The sequence below is a fragment of the Pogona vitticeps genome, chromosome 1 (assembly GCF_051106095.1).
Source record: "Pogona vitticeps strain Pit_001003342236 chromosome 1, PviZW2.1, whole genome shotgun sequence".
NCBI lineage: Eukaryota > Metazoa > Chordata > Lepidosauria > Squamata > Agamidae > Pogona > Pogona vitticeps.
Genome location: NC_135783.1, coordinates 250,200,151 through 250,214,138, shown reverse-complemented (window position 1 = coordinate 250,214,138; position 13,988 = coordinate 250,200,151). Strand labels below are relative to the sequence as shown.

General features: G+C 42.5%; 1 protein-coding gene across 1 annotated transcript in view; it reads right to left on the bottom strand.

Annotated features, from left to right (window-relative positions):
• Positions 1–577: 577 nt before the first annotated feature.
• PKP3 (plakophilin 3) overlaps positions 578–13,988 on the bottom strand; it is a 70,627-nt gene continuing 57,216 nt past the window's right edge. Inside the window, exons 7-14 of the mRNA XM_020784078.3 lie at positions 11,926–12,100; positions 11,183–11,300; positions 9,152–9,319; positions 8,391–8,576; positions 6,733–6,886; positions 6,350–6,542; positions 5,019–5,106; positions 578–4,166 (exon numbers count right to left, since the gene is read on the bottom strand). Of these exons, the coding sequence (XP_020639737.3) occupies positions 4,131–4,166; positions 5,019–5,106; positions 6,350–6,542; positions 6,733–6,886; positions 8,391–8,576; positions 9,152–9,319; positions 11,183–11,300; positions 11,926–12,100 (1,118 nt within the window). The 3' untranslated portion in view covers positions 578–4,130. The remainder of the gene's footprint in view (positions 4,167–5,018; positions 5,107–6,349; positions 6,543–6,732; positions 6,887–8,390; positions 8,577–9,151; positions 9,320–11,182; positions 11,301–11,925; positions 12,101–13,988) is intronic.

The following is a 13,988-nucleotide window of genomic DNA, read 5'->3' as shown; positions in this document are numbered from 1 at the left end:
AGAAGAGCAGCAGTAGCTGTTTATTTCCATGCAAAAGGAAAAATGTCACCTAGTTAAAATGCTGTTATTAGTTTAACTGGGACAGGAAGTGCAGGTAAATCTACCAAAAAAACCACCTAAAAGCCACTTGCACCTAAAGATCCTATAGAAGTGTACTATAGTTGACATTTTAGAAAGAATTTGCTTTGCAAAGGGTCTGGGAAGAAAGAGGACCTGTCCCTGTTTCAAGGTTAAGCGTTCTCTTCATCTTTCCAACCATGGGTAGCAATCCGGCCTATAGCTTGGTGCAGGCAGAAAGCCAACATTGCGCATATCCTAAAGGACCTATTTAATGAGCAATGTATATTTTACATTTATTCAAACATTTTCCCTCTTCCAACTACACTGTTTCGGCACACACGTAAGTTTTATATTAACACTCATGCTTCCCTGAAAGAGTCCTGAGAAGAATAGGCTGGTGAGAAATTTCTTAGAGATACTGCGACACATTTCACGGAACCACAACTCCCAGAGTTCTTTGCAACAAGACAGTTTGGAACTATATCGTGTAGATGAGACGTCAGGTGGAAAACACCACAATAGTCAATGTTTTTATTTAGTAACATAAAAGAATGCTGAGAGAAGATGCACAGAAGTACAGAATGGAGCATGCCCAAACAAGCTAGAAGATTGTGATCTTTATCCTGTTATTTTGCCTGGAAGAGGAAATGGGGAAAATCTGCTGGCATTGAAAACAAAATTTTAGCCAGGTGAGCCCATGAAGTAAACAAGCAGAAAGACAGGATTTATATACCATCAATAGGTGTGTAGGAGATGGAATCCTGGTAGGTCCACATTGTTACGCTGGTATGAGAAAAAAATGAACTGCTGCATTCTATATGGCTGTGAAAGCTACAAGAGTCCCACATTCCGCTGCATCTGATCAGCCTGCAGGGTTTTATACAATGTTACATTTTGTCATTAGTTACTACATATTCCTTTCTCTAGCAGGTACTCAAAGTCGCCGGTATCTTTCCACCAACATTCTTGATTTTGCCATTGACATACCTATCATTCAGCACTTCAAGTTTTCATGAAGAAAAGATCAGACACACTATCTCCAGCCAGACGTTAAGTTTTTCTCCTACAAGTAAGACACAGCTGATTCAATTCTAAAGAGACTTGCCTTTACCCAAGAAAACACATTTGATCTTAAGAAAACTGAGCAAATTGGGCAATAAATTAGGGCAGTCTTCACTGGAGTACCAGTTTCCCTCCTTGACTAAGGCTGCTGGTTAGCGATCCATTGTTTTCACTCAGTGGGGAACAGGATTGTGTGTGTGTCTGTGGGGAGCTAAACTGGACTGCTTATAAGACAGAATCAGTAAAAACAGCAGGCTGCCAAATTAGCAGTAATTTTATCTACCTGCTGACCTTGCTGAACTATTTGTTCTCTTGGCACCAAAGTTGCTTTCTTCTATCTTAATCCTTCCCTTCTTCCAACAGGTCCTGGAAGAGAACACACAATTTCTGAGCATTTCTGAAATGGGATATGATATGCCTACACACATATGCTCAAAGAGATAGATCTATAAGTGCATGCATGCAAACTTGGGAACTAGGGAAAATGTCTTCCCAATTTTATGTACCTGTGTCAGACATTTGAGGAATCAGTGAGTGGGCCCTGGAATGGAATAACATCTCTATGTGCCAGGCTCAGGAAGCCAGTATTTTCACAAGCAAGGTATCAGCTACTAAAATAGTCTTCCTTTTCTCAAACAACTTGTCACTTGCATAGTTATTTTTTCAGGAGGCATGAAGGCAGATGAGGCCTCATGACATCAGAAAAAACAAACCAAGGTGAAATACCTACAATAGCATCAGAAAGGAGGAAGCATTCTATGTACAGTATATACAGGACGGCCCACCCACATTTGTTTGGTGCCCATTGAGACCTTATTGGCTTCCCACTGTGGCAGAAGAAAATATGCACTTAAAATTTGAATCTAGTATAGGTTCAAGAGTTACCAAGACATTTAACAAAACAGAAAATATTCCCAGCATATACTGAAGTCAAAAGCCATTTCTGCAGAGATTTGAAGTATATCATTAAAGGGGATGTACTTGCATGCCTTCCTTGGATCTGGCTGGACACCAAGAGCTGTTGCTGGTTTATGTGGAAGGCATTTAAGAAGACAAATACCTCAATGGCTTTTAGCTAGATTGGGGGTGAGGGGGAGTCTACAAAATTGGTGGGGCTGAATGGACTGTTTTGTTTTCTGTAAGGCACAGTGCATATGCCCTGTAGTGGGATTTACATCAAATCCTATATGCTAAAGTGATGGCATATGTAGGTGGACAGAAGACAGCCACTGTATGCCCTGTGACCACAGCACCACCCAACATCACAGCCTCTTTGTAGGAATATTCTCTTAATTCAGCATTCTGATGTGACATTCCAATAAATCATTGGATTTATTACTGCAGGAACGATTTGCCCCTAATTGAAAGTTTACCTCTTGGTTAGTTAGCAAATATTTTCCCTCATTAAGCTGTCCTGTGTATTATACATTTTGTTTTTTAAATAATTAGCAGGTATCTAATTTGTTGCTTAGTTTTGCTTTCTGCTGAACACAGCAGATATCAGGGACCGGTTGTTTCAAAAGGGTGCTAACCAGTCATGAAGGATTTTGCTTTAGTACAAACAAATCATCTTAACAGTTTTCAGGTCCTTACCAATCAACCATACATAACTGTTCCAATAATTATTCCAATAAATATGCAATGCCCAATTCCTTGCGTCTCGTTATTTCAAAAGCACTACTGGATTCTCTTCTACTGTCTAAGAAAAACATCTTAAATACAGATGTGCTGCCATACTTTAAGATTCTTGCCACAGGTTCAAACCATAGCTTTTCCAAAATGCTTACACAGCATAGTCTTTTGATATAAGAATATTCCAGGTGGAGAAACAGCTCCCCCCCCATCACTTCATCACTCTTCTTAGCTTTGGGTTTGTCTATGCAATAATCTCCTGGGGTGTGAGAAAAAATACACACATCCTGTTGCTAAGATGCACACATGATACCCACGCATTAGATGCATATCCCGTAGCAGATCACTAAGAATACACAACCCACTGGCACTGATCAGGCAAGGAGTTAAGCATTCAGAGGATCTCCTTAATCTCACAGGATGAACATCAATGCCATGGGAAGACTGTCTTCTATACAGAAATCATGTAGAAGCCACAGTAAGATTGGCCAGTGACCAGATTCCCTTCTAGCCAGTACTTTCTAAGCCAGCCTGGGCTCCTTATCCACTGCTGCTTATGCCTCACAATCTTTACAATCTTTATATCAGGCAAAGAAAATGGGTGCTAATTACAATGTGCATTTTTAGAAAATTCCCTCTTTAGGATCTCCACTGTTTCTGACCTTTTTAGCTAACAAAAATAAAATGCACCGATTTATACCCTCTCAGTCGTACAACTTTAAACTGCTTTGTTCCCTCAAATGTTTCAGAAACGGGTCTGATATCACCAGGATCATTTCCTGGAGTGCTAGGTGCAGGCCCATTTGCTACTAAAATCTGTATATGCCTCAAATTATATCCTAGATAATCAAAAATTAAAAGCAAACTCTTTGTTTCTATGGTAAGAAACAAGAGTTCCAAGAGGAACGAAAGAGAGCGCAAGAGCATGACAGCAGATGAAAATACTCCTGGACACTTAAAAGCCCTTCATATGCATTTCTTCCATATCCTTAGCAAGGCTGTAAGTCCTGCTGTGAGGTCAATCTTCCTGAATTCCAGAGAAATATTGGGGAGCCATGGCCTTTCGGGACACGAGGCAGATGTGAAAGGTTCTGTGCCGACTGGAGCTTTTCTGAACATTGGCTTGGATTGTAATTTGTCTTTATAATTCAGAAGTGTTGTCATGACATAAGATGGCCATGAAAGGAAACTGAATTTTTAGCAGACTTGAAAATGAACCATAAAAATAAGGCACACTGGCAAAAGTGAACTGAGTTATATAAAAAGGAGCATGCCAAGACGAGCAAACTTCAAGAAGAGCCACAGTGGAGATTCATGGATAAATTTAAGGGGGAAGAATTAGGGCGGGACAGTCCATGTTCTGTGGGTCCTCTTCTTTATAGACCAAGAAAATCCTCTTTTCGATAGCCCTTCTGTAAAAAGACATAAAAAGTTTATTACAAGGATGCACCAAATACCCCAATACCAAAAAATAGCATAGATTCTCAGAATAGCTGATGTAAATGTCATGCTATTTGTATCTCCAAACAGCAAGATGGTCCACCATCAGGACGTGCGCTTTTACCACAACAGGTTTCATACTATTATGCCTCTGGCAGGTAAAGCTGAATCATCTGCAGTGTCTGTGTTCTGAAATAAGAATTATCCATCCATCCATCCAATATACTGCCCAATAATACAATGTGCACTCATCATCATCATCTTAGAACAGCAGAGCTGGAAGGAACCCTATGCAACGTCGAGTCCTGCCCCCCTGTCAAAGAGGTACAGTGTGGAATCAAACTCCCAACAACTGGTTTTGCAGCCAAAATACATAAACCATTTCCCTCGGCATTCTAAAATAAGAAGTTGAAGCATATCAAATAAGGGAAAACATTAAAAATTAGGTACTGTTTATGAAGCCCATTGAAGGGATCGATTTCCTATATGCTTGGATACATGCCATAACACTTGGGTGGAGGCTGCAGTTTATTAATCTATTTGCAACAGTCTATTTGCAACTAGTTTGTATTCCTGAATGTAGCCAAGACATTGGCTCTCATTGTTACAGTGAAGAAAAAAAGACATTGGCTCTCATTGTTACAGTGAAGAAAAAACTTTGAAGAAAGCCTGCAACACAGGCTTTCAGAAGAAGGAAAGGGCTGGACATTTTTTGTACTGCAGGGAATGGAACATCATCTCCCTATTCATAGTGAGCACAAGGTCAAGTCTTTGCCTATAAGATCACTGAGGAGAAGAGGGAGGAAGGGAGGCCAAGTACATACGGTCTTATAATCCCGATGAAGCTTAGTGTACTGCCACATGTTGGTCAGGAGGCTGGAAGCAGCTCTGGAAGACTTCTCATTATCCAAGCTAAAAAAGGAAAACAGGAAACACTCAACGCCTTTGACCTTCTTATACAGGAAGGCAGATATGTGCGTGTGTGTGTTTGTGTGTATAAAACATCTGGAGCACCAAAGACTCCCCATTCCTATTCCATGCAGAAGGATAAATGCTAGGACTGCTCCCCCAGGATGCATAGACGCTGTGGCCTTCTCCATGTGGATGGAGTGAGAGGGAAACCCTTTGAGACAAGTCTCAAAATCTGCACGGCTCTCATCCCTATAGCCCTCACCATTGCTTGTAGAAGGAAACACAGGGATTCAGCCTGGATGCCACCACCCACATCAAGCCATAAAAGGATACAACACAGCTCACAAGCCAGAAGTTATTTATTGGATTTCTATCCCTCCCATCTAAACCAAAGATCTACTCTGGGCAGTTAAAAAAAAAACCCACCCCAAACTTCCAGAATAGGCTTGTTTGTTGCTAAGAGGAATCTATCCCAGTCTCCACCCCTGCTCTGTTCATAGGGCCATGGCTTCTAGTTCAGAAGGAGGGGATGGCATCATGATGTACAGTGGTGCCTCGCTTAACGATTGCCTCGTTAAATGATGAAACCGCTATACGATGACTGTTTTGCAATCGCAAAACGATGTTTTAATAGGCAAAATTCGCTAACTGACAATCGGTTCACTGCTTCGGGAACTGATTTTTCACTAGACGACGTTTTTAAAACAGCTGATCGGCGGCTTCAAAATGGCCACCTGCTGTGTAAAATGGCTCCCCACTGTGTTTTTGGACTGATTCCTCACTTTACAGGCACTGAAAATGGCTGCCCCTGTGGAGGATCTTCGCTGGACGGTGAGTTATTCAGCTCATTGGAATGCATTGAACGGGTTTTAAATTGTTTCAATGAGATTTTTTATTTTGCTTAACGAGGATTTCGCTCTAGAGCGATTTCTCTGGAATGGATTATCCTCTTTAAGTGAGGCACCACTGTAGTTCTAAGATGCTCCAAGTCCAAACCAGAGCCTAGAGAGATGAGATCAGGGATGCCACACCAAAGGTCAGGTGGCCTGAAAGCAGATCTTGGGAAAGGTTTTTTTTTGTGTGTATGTGTGTGTTTTTAACAACAACTACCAGAACCCCTACATGGCTGAGGCAGTATTCTGGGTATGATGAACCAAAAAAGTAACTATTCCTTAAAATGGAACTCTCCAGAAGGCATTCTGAGGAGTCAAGTGGAGGGGTTGGGTTGGGGAGGAAGCAGCACCTGTCCCTTTTCTTCTTGATGTAGAAGAGCTTGCGCAGGCCATCGAAGTAGACGATATCACGGGCAGCGATGGGGCTTTCCACAACCAAGTTGTTCAGAACTGCAATGATGTTGACCACCACATCCGTCGGGGGCCACTTGTCTCCAGGGCTGCCTGGAAGTTTCTCGATCAAATGGCTCACCACTTTGGTTGCTGCAAATACAAAAAATAAAATCCTATCAGTGATGCAGGTCACCAAAGGCAAAGCCATAAGGAAAAGCATGTCAGTAAGGAAGGAATAAATAAAATTAATAATTGGACACAAAAGACAGGCCCTTGTCAAATTTTGATCTGGCCCCAGGTGGTAGGCTTTGATGCGTTTCCTCCTTGGAACAGCACTCACACATCTCATCTTTATTGCGTGCATTCCGGGACAAGTTGCGGATCAGACCAGTCAGTGGGCGAAGCTGGTTATGGTCAGCTGTGCGGACTCTGTCCAGCACTGGGTTCAGGATTCTCTCTTGTTCCAAAGCCACTCTGCTGAGGACACCAGCCCACTAGAATGGATGAGAAAACAGGAATGTGAGTCAGAGAATGCAAGATGTCGTGTAGCCACTAACTTACCGTATTTTTCGCACCATAAGACGCACTTTCCCCCCACAAAACAGGTGGGTGGAAAGTCTGTGCGTCTTATGGAGTGAAGAAAACAGATTATATTTTCCTGTTTTCTTCTCCTAAAAAATTGGTGCGTCTTATGTAAAGGTGCATCTTATGGAGCGAAAAATACGGTAGATGGCTTTCAAAGATGATTAGATAAATTCATGGAGTAAAATGTCAGCAATGGCTAATAGGCATGGTGACTACACATACTACTTCTACAGTGTTGAGGGGCAATATGCCTTTCAATGCCTGTTGCTGGGGAACGTAAGTAGTACATGCTGCTGTTGATGTGCCCACGTTTGGCTTTTGAGGCACCTTGCTAGCCATCATGAGAACACAGTGCTGGATCAGTTAGATCTAGCAGATATCTTTGTATGTGATCATATCCTTCGTTAACTGCTGTGTGCTTCCGTAAGTTTCATTTTAACATGCTTCTCTCTATGACAGATTTCCACATTGATTTAGTGCTGCAGCACAGCACAGGCAAGATCATTCATCAGTTTAAGAAAGCCAGGGAGGGAGAGTTTCCTCCCTCTTTTGAAAACAGAAAGCAAGTAAGGGAAGAGTGCTGAATACGTGCTGACACCTGGCTGACCTTTCTCCTATTAGGTGCCTTTCCACACCATAAAATGTCTATATATGTCTGCCTCCAGTAAGTATTTAGAGACTTCAACAGATGAATCAACTGACTTTTTCCCTCCCTCTACTTGCTGGGCTGCTGGTTATGAATCATTTCCATCCTAGCTGCGTGTGGCTTCAGGCAGACCCTGTCACATCACTCTGTCCCTCCAACAAATGCGACTGCTTTTCCATTTCTTTTCCAGCATCTCCTTCTCTTCTGAGATAGAAAGAGCAAGCTCTCACAACAGCCACTGCTCAGGCCCCAGTAAAACCAACCAGACGGAGCCAAACAAAGAATGTTTGACCAAAGATGTCTTTGCTCCATATGTTTTCTTTTTTCTTTTTAAATTGGAAACAGACCTAGGAAAAGTTACATTTGGGAGGCTATAATTCCCAGAACCTTCCCTTTCAGCCAATGTAGCCACTGGCCATTCTGGTGGAGTGAAAGTTGTCCAATAGTTCTCAAATGAACGTCTTGAAGCTTTTAGGTTGTAGCAGTGCTTTGCAGCCAACAAAATACTTTCAAGGTCTGTATGAAAGCTAGCAAAGGCAATGGGCAGCTTTGTGGGGTTAGGTTCTTCTTCAATGAAGTGCCATTGGTGACAAGGGGGTAAAGTTCACTATCTAGGCCTAATTCTGCTTTCTTGCCAATCTTCACAGTCTGTAATCTCAACACATTAAGTGGTAGCCTGATAACACCTTCCCCACCCTTGTAACAGATATTCATTTATCTCTGGGGACCTAAAAAGATCCTAGGCGAAGCAGTGGCTGCAGCTTTACCCTCCTGTCTCCTGCTGTGATGTTCTGAAGAGCCCCTGCGGCTGCCTCTGTGGTGTTCTTGTTCAGTTCGCATCTCTGTAACAGCTGGTTGTACGTGCCAAGAATCTGAGGGTTCCAGAGCCACTCCATCCCCTTGGGATCCTTAGAGACTTCTGTGAAAGTCACAATATCGGAGTTCATGTGGAGCTAGCAGGGAAAAGACAGAAACCATTCAGATCACCCAAACCTCTTTCAGGATCTCACTCAGCTTATCATCTCTGAATCTCCTCTTTGTTATTGCTATTTCTTTCTCACCAGTCAGCCAGTAGAAAAATACTGGTACACAGAGCTCTCACTGGCAGAATCCAGCTTGCATATGAAGAAATAATTTCTATTTTGGTACTTAAACTTTAAAAAAAAAACATTATTGGGGCTCAAGTCCATCCACAAGCAACCCATTCCCACTAAATATTGATCCTGAGGATTCACAGCAAATAGCCGCTGCTGGGCAAAATATACTCTGCACATGCTCAAAGATACAGTACATTCATAAACGTATGCATGTGGCTTGAGTTCTTGACACTGAAGGTAAGTACTGAGGCTGAGCTCTGGTGAACTTTTGAACACATTAAGCCCTGCAGCCTTTCCAGTGACGCTAGCAACCCCAACACCATCTATGGACTCACTTTGCTTTCTCTTTTCCATAAGTTCCCATCCTTCAAAACAAGGGCTACCACAGCCCACTTGTTCCCCTTCGAAAATGCCATGCTTCACATTCTCACCTCTCGGGCCCTCCTGCTCTGTGGGCTGAAGCATCCCACCAGCTCACTTGTCATGGTAGCCCCGTCGTTCCTCTTGTGGCCTTCAAGCCGCTGGAGGGCTGAAGGAGGCATCTCATCGTACAGACGGTAGGAGAGGTTGCGCATCACACAGACTGCGTTCTCTACGCTCTGTATGCACAGCAAGTGGGAGTTCTTTAAAATATCCATTTACAGCTCATTTTTGCACTGTCACCATTTGCTTTTCTTTCTTCAGGCTAATGCTGAAAAATATTTGCTGTCTATTTTTAGAAACTGATCTAGACTAGAGATGGGGGTATTTGTATACGAATGTATACAAATGGAAATAATGAGAGTCCACTTATGATTTCGCAGCTGACACGAGCTCATTGGACCTTCCTATTGCACCATTGTCCACAATCGATTACCCAGTCCTTGCAGGAGGCGGGACGACAAGCCTCTCTGCCAGGTTGCAGAGTGGTTAATCCATTGCAGAGAACAGCACGATAGGAAGCCACTGCAGAGCCAGAGGCAGAGACAAAGTCGTGAGTGGACCCTCATTATTTCCACTTGTGCGGGGACATTCGTATTCGTATACGAATACCCCCATCTCTAGTCTAGACTAAACAATAAAATTATGCTATGTACAGATGTCAGCATTGTCATTTTATTACAAGTTATTCTTGTAATTTTTTTCTGTTGACATGATACTGTTTTGGAAATTTTTGGATGCCCTATGGAAATCTCCAGGATTGTTTATGTACTTTCTTTCAATCCTGCTGACAATGTCATTCCCTCACCTCTCTCCATCTATCTGAAAGTACACTTCCAAGTGTTTGGAAATGTCAATTAATTAAGAATTGCTGGAAATGGCTATAATATGAGCTTCAAAATAGGCAAGGAAATTGTGAATAATATGCTTAAAGTTATAAGAAACAAGACTGCAATTTTGGGGGGGGGATCATATGACTATCTTGGGTACTTCTTGATAGTCATTTTAATCGGATTGATTTACAATTGAGAGTTTAATCATTATTAAATCAAAGCCATCCCATTTCTCTCAGAAATATTGACTAACTATGACTGGCTGGAGTTCTTAATCAAATATATACAGTACTTGGTAACAGTGTACAATGTATGAAATAATGTCTTGTTTAATTGCCAGGTCCTTGAACTGTTTCCCAATGACTGCCTTTTAAAATGTTTCAGGTAAAGTAACATGGGAAATGATCCAACATGTTTCAGCTTTAAGGATGGCTCTTTACTTTGAGATGTATTATCAACTTACTGTAGACTCTTTCAAATAAAACATATATAAAGTACTCCATCATTATCATTCCAATGTTGAAAAACATCTGCATCTTCCCCCAGATAACTGGTGCATGGTTTGTTAGTCCTGACATAAGGGACTAACATGTATTAAGAAGCAGATGCCTTTTGCATCACTGCCATAAAGGCAACAGCTGCTATAAGGAATATCCACAACAGTTAATTCAATTACAACATGAGCTGGGGGGGGGGTCTAGAAGCAGGACCCTACTCTCCCAACACCTGACAGGAGTTGACCAAGCAGCTGCAAGCTACAAAATCCTCATCTAGCAATTTGCTCAGGTATGTGACTGTCCTTTAGAGCAGTGGTCCCCAACCTTGGGCCTCCAGATGTTCTTGGACTACAACTTCCAGAAGTCTTCACCACCACCTCTGCTGGCCAGGATTTCTGGGAGTTGAAGTCCAAGAACATCTGGAGGCCCAAGGTTGGAGACCACTGCCTTAGAGAATGAAAGGACTACTGCAGTCTAAGACGGGGTGTGATGGACATTTTACGATACAGAACCCAATGAAAGGCCAATGGCTATGGAGAAATCCCAACTCAAGGATTATTATTATTAATATTTATTTGATTTATATACCGCCCATCTGGCAGCCAGGACCAGACGGACGATATATACATGCATACACATGCAATGAGTGTTTCCCCACTATAATTACAGCCTGAAGCCAAGCCTTGTTAAGCAAAAGACAGGCCAATAATACCTTGTCCTCTGACTTCCCCACTTCCAGTGAACTGTTGATGTAATTGACCATGGAGTCCACCAGCCCATGGCACTCACGCATCTTCTGCCGGGTTTGCTGGCTGGCAGAACTGAGATTCCTGTAGGGGAAGCACAAAGACACATGTGGTCATGAGGAACAACCTGCCATTACACTTTGGCCAAGCTCATCTGTACACACATATTATCAAGCAAAATATCTCTGCCTCAGGCAGCGAAACTGAATTCACATAATGAGAAAATGATGCTTCCCTCTTGTTAGTCAACGTGACCCATTTTACAGTCTACTACAGACCCCCAAGAGTCATTTTTTGGCACCTCTAATAAATACAGAACTTCATTTTAAGTTAGAAGTGCTGATTCAGTGTGGATTTTGGACAGAAAGAGAGAAGTGCAATGTGCTGATTAATAGCCTCATTCCATCCTTTGATCCTGACCTAGATGTAAATCAGTTGAGGGCTGCTGACTAAGATCACCTGAATGAATTAGGCACTAAAGAAAGAGAGGGCTGAACAAGCATGAATGGGAATCCCAGCGTTCAAGGGCTAGCTTACAATGTGAGCCGCTTAGACCTGCCATCATCAGGTAAGCTTTTAAAATGTGGAAAACATGGGGACCATATTTTTTTCAATTATGGCTTCACCTGGGATTTTTCCACCAAGCTTCTTCAAATACATCTCTCACCAGTCAATATGAAATACACATTTGTCTTGGTCTGAACAATACCTGAGGAAGCCAGTGGCATTGTAGAAAATTTCTGCTTCAGAGGCATTTTGTTGAATTATTGCAGCACTGCCTGAACCAGACAGAGGGGTCAAGACCAGGTCTGTGAGCTGCTCTAGGGTGTCACGAGCCAGGCGGTCCTTAAGGTTATCACTGGAAGACAGATTCCAGAAGATGCCTGTAAACCGGCAAGACAGGGAAGATAAAGGAGAATGATCGTGGCAGAATTCATCCTTCAGCAAGGCTGGAAGAGCGTTCTCATGGTGGATCTCACAACATCCTCAAGGAGTCTGAACTCCTTTATCGTCATAATTATTGCACACAGTATTTCATAAACATGATCTCATAATAACCGAGATAAGATGGATCATTTACATTTCAGCTTTTCAGGTGGGCAACTGAGGCATGGTTCACAGTGACATTTCACTGTGGGATGAAATCACTCTGGCAGCAAAATGGCAGGCTGCAGCAGAGGAATGTACACCCCTCTAGATTTATTGCACTGTAATTCTCAGGAGACATTGCCAAAATAGGCAACGCTGAAGGAAAATGGGAGTTGCAGTTCAATAACATCTGGGGAATCAGATGCTCCTTCCACACAGGGCACTGATTGTAATGTGTCAAATTTTTGCTTCTACAACCTGTTACATCTTGGATTACCTGACACTTAGAAGTTGTTCTAGAGCAATGGTTCCCAACCTTGAGTCCTCATATGTCCTTGGACTGCAGCTCCCAGAAGCTGTTGCCAGAACATCTAGTGGTAAAGGATTCTGGACGTTGTTCCCTCTAAGCTGAGTATGTGTACACAGAGCTCCATCAATGCTGCACAGCAGCAGCCGGTGTCAATGCCTGTTTACTTCTACGTTTCAGATAAAAGGCCCCCCCATGTGCATATGGCAAAGGCTCCCGCACAATGGGGATGAAAATTAGATGGAACGTTGCTTCTTAGAGTTTCAGTCCAAAAACAGCTGAGGAACCAAGTTTGAGTGCCACTGTTCTAGAGTATTCTCATCAACAATCACCACTTGCAAAGGGACAAAGATGTCAAAAGAGCTTCCTGATGTCACCAGGCTAAGACAGGGTGATTTTCACAAAAAAAAAACCCAAGAGAGAGCCCCCTCAGCTCGCTACAGCTTTACAGTCATGATACAAAGCATCCCAAATACGCAGAAAATTATTCTGATGCACTCGGTGTCTGAAAGCATGAAGCCTACTGTCTGCTGATTTCAGTGGCACTTCTCTAGTGTCATCAAGGTCCCTGCTTCAAGTGTTTTGGGTATCTTTGTGCATTCAGGGCATTTTCCAGAAGCCATTCACATCTCTGCACAACTGTCTCTGAACCACAGCACTAGCAAACCTGCAGCCTCCCACACTGTACTATTTAAAGTGCAGCTGAAATGAATTGGAAAATCGATGTAACAAAGCAAATATCAATCAGCCCCTTCCAAAACCTTCTTTAAATCCTGCAAAGCAATTAAACAGTTCCAAACAGATAAAAATAGCAAATCAAGGAGCATATGAGTGTTGCTACAGCAATTTTTATGAAGTAATAAAATCAGATTATATTTGTTCCAATTCCTATTTAAATCCCAAATACGAAACTGCAGCCATCTCAGAGCAACAATGGATATTTTCCATGAGGATCAAACTCTGACCTAGCTGTGATACTGAGACTTCTCTCTAAAGTCTCTCCTGAGGATGTGGAGGTCCTTAAATCTGAGGGTCTCAAGACGGTGAATGGGCCGCCTGGAGATTTTACCCCAGACAGACATAGAAGGGCTGACACAGCATGCCCAACCACAGTGTGGATCACAGCACACAAAAGTTATCTTTTAGGATCAGAACTGAGAATCTCCAAGCTGGCATGGCCAGCAGTATCAACTAATTGGGACCAATTCTACAAAATAAGCAATACTTGCAAACCCTGCTAATTTCAGAGGAGGTTTCAAAGATGCAGAGTGGAAGGCAGGGTCTATTAACCCTCCATATCAACTGTCTGAATAATAGGATAGCTGTCTGGGAAGAAAGAGACAAAGAGACACTGGTTGTGTCAAGGGACCATATAG